Genomic DNA, 15013 nt, shown 5'->3' with positions numbered 1-15013 from the left:
CAGAATAATTTATAAATAATACCAGCTAAAAATAAAATAAAAATATTTAGAATTTGTCAAAATAAAATTTACAATCTTTCCATGTGATAGTCAATTCATATAAAAATAAATATAATTCTAATCCACATCTAAACATTAAAGTTCCGACCACTGCAGCGACCATTGCCCTTAAACATTACATGCATTTATAAATAAAGTGATTGAAACTCCCATGGTAATGGAAATGTTTTTGAGGGCAGAGTAGCTTCAGTGGTCAGCACAAACCAGAAAAACACTAGCAATAATAAGCTACTTAGGCAGACACAGGACACTTTGTCAATCACTACACATTCCTACATTTAAATGCAAGCAAACTTACCATGCAATTGCCAAATCAGATTATTCGAGTACTTAGGCCTAAACAGCTTTTTGATAATACCTTGCCAATTGAAAATTTAAAAACGTCTCCATAAACATAATATATGGCAAGCTAATGAGGTCAAATGTCTATAGCTAAATATTTGTTCACTAATGAAACATTATGCTGGTACTATTCTGAGATAAATTTTATCACTACAATAACTTGAATATTGAAGGCGGTTGTGGTCATATTGCTTCCGAATACAATGCACACGCTACACTTAGTATAATCCAATACAATTTGAAAACACTACTTACATCTAAATATATTTCTAAATTAAATTTGTTATTCCTATTACTATAATATGTTGATACAAAAGTTTTTAAAGATATTTTAGTAAGTTCAAAATATAAATATACTTTGTTACGTAGAAAAGTTGAAATAAATTCATATAAAATGCTTTATATATTCCCATATAACCAGAATACATGTTTTAGTACATAAAACAACTATTGATATTAAAATAGTGAGATACCTACATAGATTTTATTATATATAAAAGTTAAAAAAAAATTACAACACTTGTTAAGTTTACGGAGGAAATAGGTTTCGCTGTTCAACTGACACATATGGTCGGGTGAGTAAAGTATATTTTCATACAGTATGTTATCAAAACTCTATAAACAATTTAAAATTAGGTAACAATGCCCAAAAAATACAAAGTTGGGGTCATTCACCGCAAGGTCATAAACCTACAGCTGTTTAAGGATTAAATAGATCTTCTAGAATTGCAAATTCATGACATTAGTGAAACTATTAATAAACATCTTTAACAGTATTTTAAATAGTCCATAGAGGTTAGTATCATTTTGAAAGAGGGTGTTTAGAATTAAGCTATTATTGAACCTCAGGATTTCTTATGATTTGGTTTCTATAGTTTGGGGTCACACCCAATACCAATTAATGTCTTTTAAGTCTTGTATCTTAACATGATTATTTGGTATATTTTAATCTAACTTGATTCAAGAGCGTCAATTTATAAAATATTTTTTTCTATTGCATATTATGTAAACTTTTGCTTGCAGTGCTGTCTTGAATAGTTATCATTCAGTTAATAGTTTATATTATAAATAAAGATCTGCTAACTGAGATTTTGTCGTCTTCATTATACCAATCAATTACAGAAAAATCTCTTACATTCTTCCTTATTATTTTACATAATGAAATAAATAAATCAAATTCACTGACTCTTCAGTGATTGAATTAATGGCTTAACCATTCTGTATAAAGATAAGGGGTTTTAAAGATTTAATTAATTCATTTGGAATGTTCATATAAAAAGCGTAACTGTTAATGAATGATCTTAGAATAAAAGTAACAACTTTTCTATTCATATTAAGCGCTTCAACACGTCTTTATAAGAAAATTCAAATGAACACATTATCAAGATATATCATTTTTTATAAAAGAAAATTAATATGATTAGTACATTAAATCCTTCATGAGATTGGTCCATAGATAAAAGAGGTGAATGTTGTGAAAAAAAACAAGTACATCACAAAACCTTAATAAAAATGTAAAAAAACAAATTCAACAAGTTTACTGTCACCTATATTATCTAAGATAGTGCAAAATTATTTCAACTGTAATAACTAAACACTACTCTCATAGTTTAAATATTAATATAATCACAATGCAACAATCCTTCCATCAATGATTTTTAGTAAATGTGTTTTGTATATGACTGATGAAAGAATTATCATATATAATTATGGATTCCGTAGCCATGTACTACAGAAAAGCAAAGATTGAATATTTTGAAATCTAAATTAACAACAAAAGCATTTTGTAATATTAAATTTTAAAAACTGCTACTTTGAACCATGCACTACTGTAAATTTAGTTTTAAGAAAATATTTAAACGCTATATAGGCATTATTAATATAAAATATATAAACCATATTATTTGCATTTGAATGTTACACTAAGATAAACAATTTGCTTTGGTGTAAGTTGACTCACCGCAATATTTTATAGATTTCCCACTATTTCTAGGTATATCTCGTATAAAGCCACAATAATTCCAATTATGAGCTATATATTTCAATACATGATAGAAAACTTTGCATATTTTATTTAGTAAATCTATTAGAATCGTCACTTTCATATTAAAATCTGTTTAGTATCTCTCTTTCAAATGCATTTTAGTTGTCGGCAGTAAATTTGAAAAACTACTCACTTTTACCAATAAATATTGAAATCTTAACTTTCTACTGTAAAATATCTTAAAACCATTAGTCGATACGATATAACTCATCAGTATAGTCTAGTCATATATAAAAATATTGAGAAATTTTGCACTCCAAACACTTACAATTTTGAGACAGTATCGAGTAGAGAGCGACTACTTCTACATCACATGGGTAACCGAATGCATCTGTTGAGTATTATGGTGTGTAATACTACTGCAACCTGGCCAACCTTCGATCTACTGGTGATGCTGGATGGGAGTCTGGCAGTAGGGGCACTCCTTTGCTGTACCGGCGCAGCTTTCGCACAACACATAGTGGTTGCATGGGGGTAGAGTCACGCTACGGGGCTGCTCTTCGCACACCATACATTTCGTCGCCGTCTCTAGATACAGTGCCTTCTCGATCTCCTCTAAATCAGATCGCACTTGTACTTGAAGAGACTTCAGGGCCGTCAGGGGCAAGCCACGTAGCTCCCGCCTGCCAGCGCGTGTGGTTTCGAGCTCGCGTTTGAGGATCAACGCGTGGGCCAAGGCCTCGTCCCTTTGGCGCTCTGCTAAAGCCGCTTTGCGTTGCGCTTCGTCGGACTCCCTTTGCCAGGCTTCGCAAGCGGAACGGGCCTGCGCGATTCTCTCATCCCAGCGAGCGGCCGCCGCCCTTGAGGCCACCACTTCCTCCCTCAGTCTTGATAACTCGGCCGGGGCTGAGGGTGAAGTGGCCGCGAATTCGAACGCGTTACCCGCCGCTCCGAAACTTCCCGCTTTCATCGGATGCGAGTTGAACAATCTATCCGTGTCGCTAGCGTACCGGAGAAACGGTGGCAGCGGTGATCCTCCACTGGGTGGGCTGAAACCCCTAAGTGAAGGGCGCGGAATGTTCACAGGAGCCGATCCACTGAGCAAACCCTCCCCATCTGATAGATCGCGATCCAGAGAGGCCACGAGGTTCAAAGGATCGTCCAGGTGAATATCGTCAAGGGCATTTCCCACTACTTCTTGAAGAACTGTGGCGTCGAACGTGGACCGTGGTGGCCACGACGGTTGGGGCTTCTCATGGTCTTGGTAGGACTGCAGAGCTGTCGTTTGAATGGGACGCGATGGATGTATGGAGCCTCCGCTGGAGGTCGAAGCGCACTCGGAGCCGTCTCCGCTGCCGTTGGTGTGCGGCTGGGGACTATGAGGTCGGGCGAGACCTAGGGCTCCGCCAAGCATGTTGACGTCATTCTTTTTGTCGTTGGGTAACGCCGAAGAAAGAAGATCGGCGAGATTGGTCCCACACTCCAGTGGAGCACTCATGTCGCGATTTGATGACAAATCTTCTGCTGCAATTGCAAAAACTTAAGTTAGACTTTGAAAACAGTTAAGAAAACCAAAATTGTTATTTATTATAACTCGGAAAAGAATAATAGGCGAAAAAGCGTCTTTAGTAACTTTAGAAAAGCTGTTTATATAAAAAATATTTCATGGTCAAGCAAAAAGGTATATGAACTAAATAAACAAGGTAGGAAACGTTAAGTTTGTTCATTACGTGATATTTAATAATTAACACGGCAGACTTATTACGTGATATTAAAGATATATTTAAATAATGAATAGTATGTAAATATATAATTTTATCCTGTGCAACATATAAAGTATTATATATATCACGAAATTAAAAACATAAAAGCCTATTAGGGTATATCGTGGTATTCAATGTCAGAGACCTTGTTTAAATTTTTGTTGTATCATAACATAAATTTGATATAGATGACATATATTGACATAATTATGATACTTTAAAAGAAAATTCACTATACCGCAACGCAACACGATCATTAATCACAAACATTTAAATTTAAAATTTTACAACTGACTGAACGCTTCAGGTGCCGGAAGCCTATGGGCAAATTCACTGACAAGTTAAATGTCAAAACATTAACAGCTGATTTTAGTGTTACCAGCGCCATCTTTTTCCTATTTTACGCCATAGATTTTATATGCGTTGTTTATATTATTAATCAAAACAATATTTTTAATGATAGTATTACTACTATAGGAGGTACTTTTTTATTATTTTAAATTGATACATTTGATTTGAAATTTAAAGATGGTAAAAGTTTGGGAAGTGCCAAATTATTCTTTCTTATGCAGTGTTAGAATTTTAAAAATGTTTCTCTAAAGCGTAAATTTTCGTTACTGAAGTCAAATGATTAAATATGTATAAACAAAATAACTATGGTCTTTGTTTTCTTGTCTGTCTTTTTATTATAATCATAATAAAACTCAATCTACACAGTAATGTATCTAATCTATAAGAAAATGTGACTTCTGTGTCAAATCAAATCAAAGTTTTATACACCTACTCATAAAATTAAATGAAACAAAAGCCAAAATTCTGTATAAATGTTAATAAACTAAACATAGACATTTAAACGCATCACTAAAAAGCATTTCTAAATCACACTCATCATTAAAAGATAGATTAGAAGATATCATTCTATTGAATATTAGTACTAATATGTATTTATTTCTTTGTCATAATAAATATATCTCAGTTTTTAATACAAGTATTACTACATTTCTTGCACCAGAACCAGAAGTTTAAAAAAATATTTTGTAGCTTGCACACATTTGAACAAATTAATTGTTGTATTTACTTACGTTCAACATGTGCGAAGGCACAGAAAAGACCCCGTGGGCAGTAACCAGCTTGCTGTACATCATTGCATTTGGTGGATTTGTATATCTCGGGATGAAACTGCTGTTCCGTGCGAGTGTGGCAGTACCCACAGGCATCACCAGCTTCACAACTGCTAGGTTCTCCCCATTCCTCTCCGTGCTTTACATTAGGACATGGTGTGCTACGGTACTTGTATTTACGAGGTGATCTACGTTTATCCTGTTAAAACAAACATTTTTTAATATAAAATCTTATAGCAAATCAAATTTTACAATAGTAAAGTTATTAAAACTTTGTTTTTACACTGATACAAGTAAGTAAAATAATTGTTTTGGACAATCATATCAAAGTTAAGCCAGGAATATATATAAGAAATAATATAAGATGGCAGGAATTTCATTTTATCAACAGACATATATTCATTTATGACATGGCATCACTACTGGTTTTTGCTGAAAACCAGAAATTAAAAGAAATAAAATTATACTCACTTTACTATTATGATATTGTGGACAGGCATACCCTTGTCTACAAAGCCTAGGTGGTCTTTTGCAGGGTTCTGTTTTATATGATGATAACACATAATTTGTATCTGTAAAAAACAATCATTTATAAATTATATGTAGAATAATTTTTGTACAATATATTTCTATATTTCACAATAGGATATATAGGTAGGTTATTAATATTAGATATTGAAAATTTCTTAATAGTAAAAATATATTTATAAATACCTTGCCACTTTGGGTCTTCATTCATCAAATTACGTTCTCTATCTAAAGCATTAGGTGCGGCAGTGTCCCCATCCGTTCCATTGGGATTTTCTAGTGCCTGCAGTTCCCTCATGTCCAACACTGGTGGTCTAAGGTCGGGAGCTCCGTGAGCAAAGGCACAGTGAGCCCCATTTTTTGTACAAAGTCCCCTCGCATCTGTGTCATGGACACACATACAAGTTTTGTAATACCGGAGATGATATCGCCGCTCAGTGTCCCCGGCTGTTCTATGTAAGTATGGACAACTGAAAAAAAAAATTTATTACTTAACCACTGTTATTCTACATTAAGACAGGTTAATAGACAAATATCTTGTTATAGTCGTAGGATAGTGACGGATCTGACAAATAGTATACTTTACAGGGTAGCCATTTCAAAATAATATACCCACGTAATACAACTAAAATTCATATTCTTTAATTATAAAAATTGCCATACAAGCAAACAAAAGGGTTTGTTTTGAAACAAAATAAAAATAATAACATAAATTACACAGTTAGATAACTGTGTAAAAATCACATTCTTCTATGAGCATACCTATCAAATCTGTCACTTTTTTTATGTAACCATAATATTTATTCAATGTAATGATATCCAAATATGATAAAAAGTGGATTTTGGATATTTTCAAATCCAACATTTTTCTACGATCATGACAATCTACTTCTTCAGTCTTTTTTTTCACTATTTTATTACAATTATTTAGTAATTTAGCAAAATAAATATGGATCTTATAAAATTAGTTTAAAAATAAATTTTCATGGATTTATTACATCTTATTCTGATTAACCTATTAATGACGCAGTGAAGAAGACTTATTTTCTTGCATTCATTTCATTAATAAAAAACCCTTTTACAAGTTTAACATTTTGTCAAGATTGTATTAGCAATAACCATAAAATGTTAACTAGCACTTCAAGTATGTTTAATAATAAAGTAGAAAATTTATTCATTTAACATATCTACTATGAATGGAGTTACATTCTTGGACTTCTTAATAGCTAGATACATTCTTAATGAACTGTTTATAATTAATCATCACTTTCTAATTAAGATTGTAACCATTGTCTTAGGAATCATATTATCAAAATATTTAATCAAACTTTAAACAGCTTTGAAATACTATGCTTTATTAATATTTGTGTTAAAGAAAGGACAATGGACTATAAAGACAATATTCAACCAAATACAAAATAATGTTTCACCTTAAGGAAACAAGATGTTGACTAGCCTACACAATTTGGCAGTATAACACTCACTTTAATATTAGTAAACAATTTTTTTTTATTGAAGTGAAAGTTTCTAATTTACTGGAAACTACACATATTCAAGAACAAATGTACCAAGTCTAATAAGAATCGTAAATAAATGTTTGTGTATTTTTATGTTCTCGACAAAACAAAGCGTCTGAAGGTACTTACTCGTCACCATCCTCGCAAATTCCCGAAGTCTCGTTGTATTTAGTACAATAATTGTCTGCGCTATAATTAAACGATCCATCCCGCTTACGTACAGGCCTTCTACGTCTTTGATTATTAAAATGCCAGTGGAAACATGTAAAAGGTCTATGTTGTGTACATTTATGTTGTAGGAACAACGGGCACTGTTCCACACGGAATTCCTTTAGATATCTGGAAAACGAAACCACTGATGTAAGCGAATCGCACATCACTGCAAACTTAAGCACAAGTACTTTTATTTCGACAAGTTATTGAGACTGAAACAAGTAATTACTTATAATGATTTGGTTTTTCTGTTTGAGCTGTCAACAAAGGCTTAGATTCCGACGGCATTTTGGTGAACTATTATTGCGCCTCTCGCGTCGCGCAGGGCACGCTCACCGATGACCAATTAACATTCAATAAAATAAGATCACGTGATTACAAACATTTTAGAAAGTACAAACTTTATTTATTGAAAATAAAAACGTCTACGTTAAAGTACTACAAAACATTTGATGATGACCTTGAACTTAAAAAAACTATTTTAGCATCGTTGAATCAATTTAATTCCTAAAAATTGCCTAAAACATCGTATAATAATAGTCTATGCTTCAAAACTATGAACTTTAAAGACACGGCAAATAATTTACACTCTGTACTTATAGTCAGTAGTCACATAAAATTTTATTTCTATCAAAATTATTGCATTGTAAGCAAAACAAATAAGGTTCAGAATTCAGATCACGCCGTACCCATTAATTAAAGTAAAACCTTAAAACACCTTAAAACGTGAACAAGAGACCAATGTCAGACGTATGTTATGCGTTTTACTCTATCGCTCCAATGATTCACATCATGCCAAATTGAAATAAAAAATAGGTCACACTTGTACAAAGTTATGTAAAATCAAAACTGAAAATAAAAGATTCTTACTACATAACATATTCATCATAATATATATATAAATATGTTTACATATTTAATTTTTAATAGTTTAATAAAAATATGAATTATTATAGCTCAAAAGTAATAATTTTAAGTGAGGTAACATTAAAAATGTCATTCATACACTGTTACCCAATCAAAACACTGGAATTTATTTGGGCGTCCAATAGTGTTCAGTAAATTTAGACCAATGATTGTTCACTGTTATTAAAAACCTTAACCAATCCAATACCAAACACTAAGCGTTGCTGTTCGCCCGCCATTCTCTCGTCGCCATATTGAAGTTTTACTTAAGCATATGAGCGTTGCCTTGTGCGTTAAATCGAGTTAAATTTATATATTTTTACTTAATTACTTCAAAAAGGTATGAATAATGTTTATTACTGCACAATATATTATTTTAATTTAAATTTGCTAACTGTTTCTTTGTGGTCATTATTGTTTTGATTATTGTCCTAAATGAGTGTCGCAACCGTTTATGTTTACTGTTATCCTTTATAGTAATTTATTTTTTCAGTAAATAATGGCTCGTACGAAGCAAACAGCCCGTAAATCCACAGGAGGTAAAGCACCTCGTAAACAGTTAGCGACAAAAGCGGCGCGAAAATCAGCGCCCAGCACTGGGGGGGTCAAGAAGCCCCATCGTTACCGCCCTGGTACAGTCGCTCTCCGTGAAATCCGTCGTTACCAGAAATCTACCGAATTGCTCATTCGTAAACTGCCATTCCAGCGACTTGTAAGAGAAATCGCTCAAGACTTCAAGACTGACCTTCGTTTCCAGTCTGCCGCTATTGGTGCTCTTCAGGTAAAGATGTAACACAATATTGAATTTGCATTACAAACCTTGTAGACTTAATATTTTTCTTACTAATTTTTATATTTACTTTATTGCAGGAAGCCAGTGAAGCATACCTTGTTGGTCTTTTTGAAGACACTAACTTGTGCGCCATCCATGCTAAACGTGTGACTATCATGCCTAAAGACATACAGTTGGCCAGACGAATCCGTGGAGAACGTGCTTAAATTATGATTAGTTTACTTTATTATAAATTATTTGTAATTCAAATAGACATAATATGTAACATTTTTTGTATGTTCACAGTTTCTTCACCTTAAACATTGTAATCATTGTAATTGTAAGGCGTCAGAACTGATTTTTTTAAAATATTGTGTTTGTAATATTTAAGTTAGATTATGTGCAAGATAACTAATTTAGGTGACTGTATACTTTTTATTGTCATCAGTGAGTGATCTTGTACTAACAAAATGTTTAGTGACTTGTGTTAGTAAATAGGTAATGTTGATAGTGTCAAAGAAACAAAATTTTATGCACTTTGGATTAGTAATTAAGATACTTGGTGTTAAATAAATATAATTAGTCTTACATTTTTACTTATTAAAACACCCTATTTATTCATCAGTAGTATAAAAGTGGCATTTAATCGTGGCCATGTTTGTTTATATGTGTAGGAGGATGTGATCAGCCTGTTTCAATATAGGTATGTAATCTCAATGTGAATCATGACTGTTTTTTATTACAAAGAAAAATGTATTAGTGAATCACTGATTTACATGAACTACATGGTTGAAAGTATATTTCACTGAGCCTGCATAAGATGGTGTAATTGAAAATAAACAAAAAATTAAGTTTCCTATATTATTTTAATACATAATCTACAATAGATGCGTCTTATTTCCTAAGCAATGGCTAGACTTTTCTCTTTTTCTTCAATTTCTTTAAGCCGTTGCTCAATTTCTACTACACTCTTACCATTTTCTTTGTTGAAGCGGTAACTAAGTAATAATTGCTGTTTTTCTAGTCCATGCACTCTATCATATAAAGTTTTTTCAAACTCTGAATCTATGTCACTTTCTTCTCTAAATACACAAAAATAAAGTAAAAATACAGCAACACTGCCCACCACACTGTATGGCTGATACCAGGGCATTTCCAAGTAACGTTTATTAATAATGGGCATTATCCTAGACTTTGAAGCGGCACTAGTAGTAAATTTTATTGGAGTGTTTTCATTCAAACTATCAGGTTTGTTGCTATAAAACCTTTTCTTGTAGGTTCTTATAAAACCCCTGAAAAAAATTACTTGTACTTAGTAAAGTTAACTTAAACAACATCTAGCAGAATATGTGTACAATTTTGTCAGTAGATTACAATGAACATTTGCTATGTTCAAACCGCATCCCAAGAATAATTGCATAATTAAATGAAATTGAATTAAAGATGGTTCACAATTAACTACTCACCACTGACACGATTATACTACATATTTTGTTTTATGTATCTATTATTATAACCACAATATTATCATCTACATAGTATACAATATAGTATTTTTTTGTATATATTGTTTTCTTTCAGTATACAATATATTTTCATGGTTTGTAACTTAAAACAATATAAAATAAGGAGGCTTTATTAAAGATTTGAATTATGCCGTGAATCAACAAAGCTAGTAAAAAACCTTGAGACAAATAGATGATAGTTTTAATGGAAATTATTTAACTGAACTTTAAAGTTTTACTAATCAATATTTAGTACCTGATCTGAATAATAGATCTATTCATGATTTTTCTTATTGTAATCTACGAATATTTATTTATAAAGCAATTTCATTGTTCCTTATTGAAAACAAAACCCGATTTTAAATTGATTGATACTTGATAGTTATAATGACAATTGATATGATAATTAGTGATGTGCCAACAGCTGTCAATTCGATTCTATGGTCGTTTCAAATAAATAGGATATCAATGATGACATCACTCAATAACTAATATCATAAGCTATGAATATTATGAAGTTAAAAGCAACATTAACTACTGAACCTGAAATGATTCAACCAATTCGACAAACGAAATATACTTATTATATTACAGATATGTTAATAACACAGGTCGATAGGGGTTGGGGTTTTGAATTTTGATAAGTGTCCTTAGCTAATACGGGTACGCTGATTCTGTATATAAATTGGTTGGTGGGTTTAAACCCATCACGTCAGGATATTTCACAGAACTAGAAAAATCCTTGTGTGTTATTTTGTTCAAGAGCAAAGAAGTACCTTGATATTTTCCAAATTGCATTAAAATAAACATACTGTTTAGTACCCCAATTTACCGTCTGCTAAACGAACTACCAAACCTCATGGACAATTCCCATTCCTCCGCTTTTTTTATACGATCCAACAGCAATCATCAGACGAAAATTCAAACGAAAAAACCGATAAAGACGAATTCAATCCGAACCAAAATCATATTTAAGCTGAACTAACTGACTTAGTGAGAGACCTGGGCATATCAAAGGATGCTGTACAAATCTTAGGATCACGATTGAAATACAAAAATCTCTTGGCTCTAGAAACCACATTTTCGTGGTATAGGCATCGTGAAAAAGAGTAGATCTGTTGCTAAAAAAAGTTTTGCGAATATTGTTGGCAATTTTGTAGAGACTTCAAAATAATATCCAAGCTTTTGGGTCAACAGTCTGGATTCTCAAAGTATCTATGTTTTTTGTGCGAGTGGAACAGTCTAGGATGAAATATACATTATGTTAAAAAGAATGGCCACTCAGAGAAATACTTAAAGAATGTGCAGCATGATGCATAAGTTGACCCAAAATTAGTTTTTTTGCCTCCCCTTCACATAAAGTTAAGATTGATGAAGCAGTTCGTCAAAACTTTAAATAAATAGAATTTTAAAAAGGTTTAAAAAAATTAGGCTTTAAATACCTGTGCGACAAATTTCCTGCACGAGCAAAGAAAGAAAGCAGGAACTTTTGGTACGCCCTAAAAATCGGACAGATTGTATAAAGCCATTGTACATGGTCAAAAATTATACAAAAATGGGATGCAATATGAGCGTCAAACTTCTTACCACATTGACTCTTTTCCTGAAAATTTTGGAACAGTCAACGAGGAACAGGAAGACAGGTTCCATGAATACATAAAGGAGATGGAGAAACGTAACCAAGGAAAATGGGATATTAGCATGATGGCTGATTACTGCTACTTTGAAGGACTCGCTTACCAAAATCCACAAAAAGAAAACTACAAAACGCAGGGTAAAAAAAATATTATATATATTATAAAAGAAAACGATTGTCTAACGTAGATAACGAATTTATACTCCATTGTTTGTTTAGAGCAACTCAATTTTACATTGTAATTTTCTAATAAATATCTTCTCAGTATTTTGGCAGTTTCTATCAAAACATTCAAACACACTTTTCCTGTATTTACTATACCCTTACCTATTAAATTTTAAACACTTTTTCATTAATACAAAATTGTAGGCCTGTGTAAACTAACTCGTGAAGTTGAGTCAGCTAAGTAAGTGTTAGTAAGATTATTTAAAACGGTTTAGTTTATAGAATATATAGAAGTATATAGAATCAAAACCGTAGTTTTTTTTAAGATTAAAAGGCCTGGTTCAAAACAATTAGGTTGAATTAAGATATAATTAATTAAATGCATTTTATAATTTCACATAATATATGACCACGGGAATACTTCAAACAAAAATGTCTGTCAAAGTATTTATTCAGTACTTTGATTTTTTTTAATAAGTACAGTCAGCCACAGGTAGTATGTTAATAAGTAGAGTCACTGCTTCCAGTCGTTTTATAATACCTCTGTAAAAGACACACAGATTAAAATATATTGTGTTTCCGTAATTTACATTTTTTTGTAACAAAACAAAAACAATAAGACTCACACCGTTGTCTATTAAATCAACTTCTTAGGCTTGAAACCTTTTCATCGAGGTACCGTAGAGCATTCTTGATTCTAAAAAGTAGAAAAGTTAGTTAAAATTTAATGTGTATTTTTTTATTTATTTCGTACTCCTTCCGGTCACTTAAATTATATATAACAAAAAAAAAACAATGATACTAAAATATGTCCAAGATGAAACACATAATATTAGATAGGTTATATTATATTTTCGAAAACTTATCGAAAATATAATCTAAAAAGTTATCGAACAAAATGGTACCTACATACTTTAGTTAAATGTTAATAAACTATATTAAAAAAAATGTTATGAATTTTCTTAAAAAATGCGAAGAAACTTTTTCCCCAATCTATTATTATGTCAATATGGTCAATTATTCATGATGTTATTCTTTAGCCTTGTTCCGAAGTCACGAACACAGTATACTTCTGTGACTAAAATTTATTTTGTTTTTTTTAGTTCCTAAGGTATAAGGTTCCTTTTGTTCGCTATTTATAAAATGCTACTATTTTTATCAAAAATATATGCAGAGAACTTAATATCGATCCTTGAGGAACTCCATAAATTCTATTTTTAGAGACTAATAAATACGAAAGAATTGCAATATTCATAGAGTCGATACGTTTCAGTCAAAACTTAGGTATACGAGAAATTATCCTAGGTTGGCTCTAGGTAAATAACTCTTAACCATAATATAATACATGTTTTGAATAACGAAGATATTTAAGTTATCATTATAATAATAGGTTTTAATTTACTGCTTAACTGACATCCATTAATACGGTTTTAAAATAAATTTAAAGATCTGTAAGTACCGAACGAATTCTCCCCCAGTGTCTGGTTCGGCGAGTAAGCGGTTTCTCTCTGCTATAGCATTCTTCCGTCTTTCAATTGCAGTTGGCAATCTGCCTTCATTTGAATGTATCTCTTTTTCTGGTGTGTTATTTCGTACTACTGGTTCAGTGCGGACTGGTTTTATTAGAAGTGCCCAAACATCGTATTCATCTGAAGTTTGCGTTACCGCTTCACAATAGGATGACCGAATTTTCCATACATTCGAAATATTATAATTCTAGAAAATATGCTAGATTTTATATAGATGATTGATTAAAATTAATGGTGGTTATTATAGGTAATGACCACCACGCCTATTACGATCATGCTCCGCAGCGTTCGTAGTTGACAAATAATTGCGCCCACGATTGCATTTCATATATGAAAATTAATGAAATAATTATTATATTATTGCAATACTTACTATGTCATATTTTAAACGTTCAAGTTCTTTTTTTAAAACGTCGACTTCGGTCTTAATAGCTTTATTTCTTATTTTCTCTAACTCTATCTGCGACACCAGTTTTAGTATCCTTTCATTTAAAGCCTTCTCCTCATCGCGCAGTTTGTCTTTTAGCGACAATGCATCGCGAATACTTCGTTGAAGTAATGTTATATTAGTTTCATCTGATAAATGTGAGAGATTTAATTTTATGTATAACAAAGAGTCGGTTCTAAACGTTAGTAAATGTACTCACATTCTCTTTTTTCTTTTAATTTTATTTCTTGCTCTTGTTCCTGTAGCTTAATTTTTTCTATTGTTGATAGAACTGAATCCATCATTTTAAAATAAATGCAGCTTATGTTTAACTATTTTGTTCATATAGTTATATAATTATATGATATATAATTAGATATAGTATAATTAATTAATTTCCCGCCACTTTTCCAATTTTTTTTTTTTACCTTTAGGCCATTACCAACTATAATATTTTAAGGACCATAGGTTAAGTAATTAGTAGGCAGAATGTTTATTCTGTGTACACTTTTTTTCATAAATTTTAATTGTCTTCCGGCCAGGCT

The 15013-nt window shown here is 31.7% G+C and overlaps 3 protein-coding genes across 4 annotated transcripts; 1 reads left to right on the top strand and 2 right to left on the bottom strand.

Moving 5' to 3' along the window:
- LOC123711806 (RING finger protein unkempt) lies at positions 1–8336 on the bottom strand. Of its 2 annotated transcripts, none has more exons than XM_045664611.1 (6): positions 8247–8336; positions 7445–7654; positions 5985–6268; positions 5742–5842; positions 5232–5469; positions 1–3910 (listed from the first exon to the last, which is right to left on the bottom strand). In XM_045664611.1, the coding sequence occupies exons 3-6, from the start codon at positions 6196–6198 to the stop codon at positions 2829–2831; spliced, it is 1635 nt and encodes a 544-aa protein (XP_045520567.1). In that variant the 5' UTR covers positions 6199–6268; positions 7445–7654; positions 8247–8336; the 3' UTR covers positions 1–2828. The 2 variants fall into 2 exon arrangements, with proteins under 2 accessions (XP_045520567.1, XP_045520566.1); XM_045664610.1 differs by lacking the exon at positions 8247–8336 and adding an exon at positions 7758–8218.
- A 284-nt stretch (positions 8337–8620) lies between these two features.
- Positions 8621–9794, top strand: LOC123712325 (histone H3.3A). The gene is made up of 3 exons (XM_045665349.1): positions 8621–8774; positions 8928–9215; positions 9305–9794. Exons 2-3 carry the CDS (start codon positions 8934–8936, stop codon positions 9431–9433), a joined length of 411 nt encoding a protein of 136 aa, XP_045521305.1. The 5' UTR covers positions 8621–8774; positions 8928–8933; the 3' UTR covers positions 9434–9794.
- Positions 9795–12964: 3170 nt separating this feature from the next.
- LOC123712240 lies at positions 12965–14773 on the bottom strand. Its single transcript, XM_045665250.1, has 5 exons — positions 14689–14773; positions 14460–14617; positions 13972–14228; positions 13139–13209; positions 12965–13055 (listed from the first exon to the last, which is right to left on the bottom strand). The coding sequence occupies exons 1-4, from the start codon at positions 14771–14773 to the stop codon at positions 13155–13157; spliced, it is 555 nt and encodes a 184-aa protein (XP_045521206.1). The 3' UTR covers positions 12965–13055; positions 13139–13154.
- Positions 14774–15013: the final 240 nt, after the last annotated feature.

Source organism: Pieris brassicae, chromosome 7 (genome assembly GCF_905147105.1).
Source record: "Pieris brassicae chromosome 7, ilPieBrab1.1, whole genome shotgun sequence".
NCBI classification, from domain to species: Eukaryota; Metazoa; Arthropoda; class Insecta; order Lepidoptera; family Pieridae; genus Pieris; species Pieris brassicae.
The sequence above is the reverse complement of the archived record's forward strand: the minus strand, read 5'-3'. Positions and strand labels throughout refer to the sequence as shown.

Bases quoted from the DNA above. Each gene is read 5' to 3' on its own strand.
- LOC123711806 (XM_045664610.1), bottom strand. From the start codon at position 7,816: ATGCCGTCGGAATCTAAGCCTTTGTTGACAGCTCAAACAGAAAAACCA. The intron at 7,655-7,757 runs GTAATTACTTGT...TTCGTTTTCCAG, and splicing joins GAAAAACCAAATCATTATAA to ATATCTAAAGGAATTCCGTG. The intron at 3,911-5,231 runs GTAAGTAAATAC...TTGCAATTGCAG, and splicing joins TGCCTTCGCACATGTTGAAC to CAGAAGATTTGTCATCAAAT.
- LOC123712325 (XM_045665349.1), top strand. From the start codon at position 8,934: ATGGCTCGTACGAAGCAAACAGCCCGTAAATCCACAGGAGGTAAAGCA. The intron at 9,216-9,304 runs GTAAAGATGTAA...ACTTTATTGCAG, and splicing joins CCGCTATTGGTGCTCTTCAG to GAAGCCAGTGAAGCATACCT.
- LOC123712240 (XM_045665250.1), bottom strand. From the start codon at position 14,773: ATGATGGATTCAGTTCTATCAACAATAGAAAAAATTAAGCTACAGGAA. The intron at 14,229-14,459 runs GTCGACGTTTTA...CATATTTTCTAG, and splicing joins ATAAAGCTATTAAGACCGAA to AATTATAATATTTCGAATGT. The intron at 13,210-13,971 runs GTACTTACAGAT...TCTACTTTTTAG, and splicing joins ACTGGGGGAGAATTCGTTCG to AATCAAGAATGCTCTACGGT.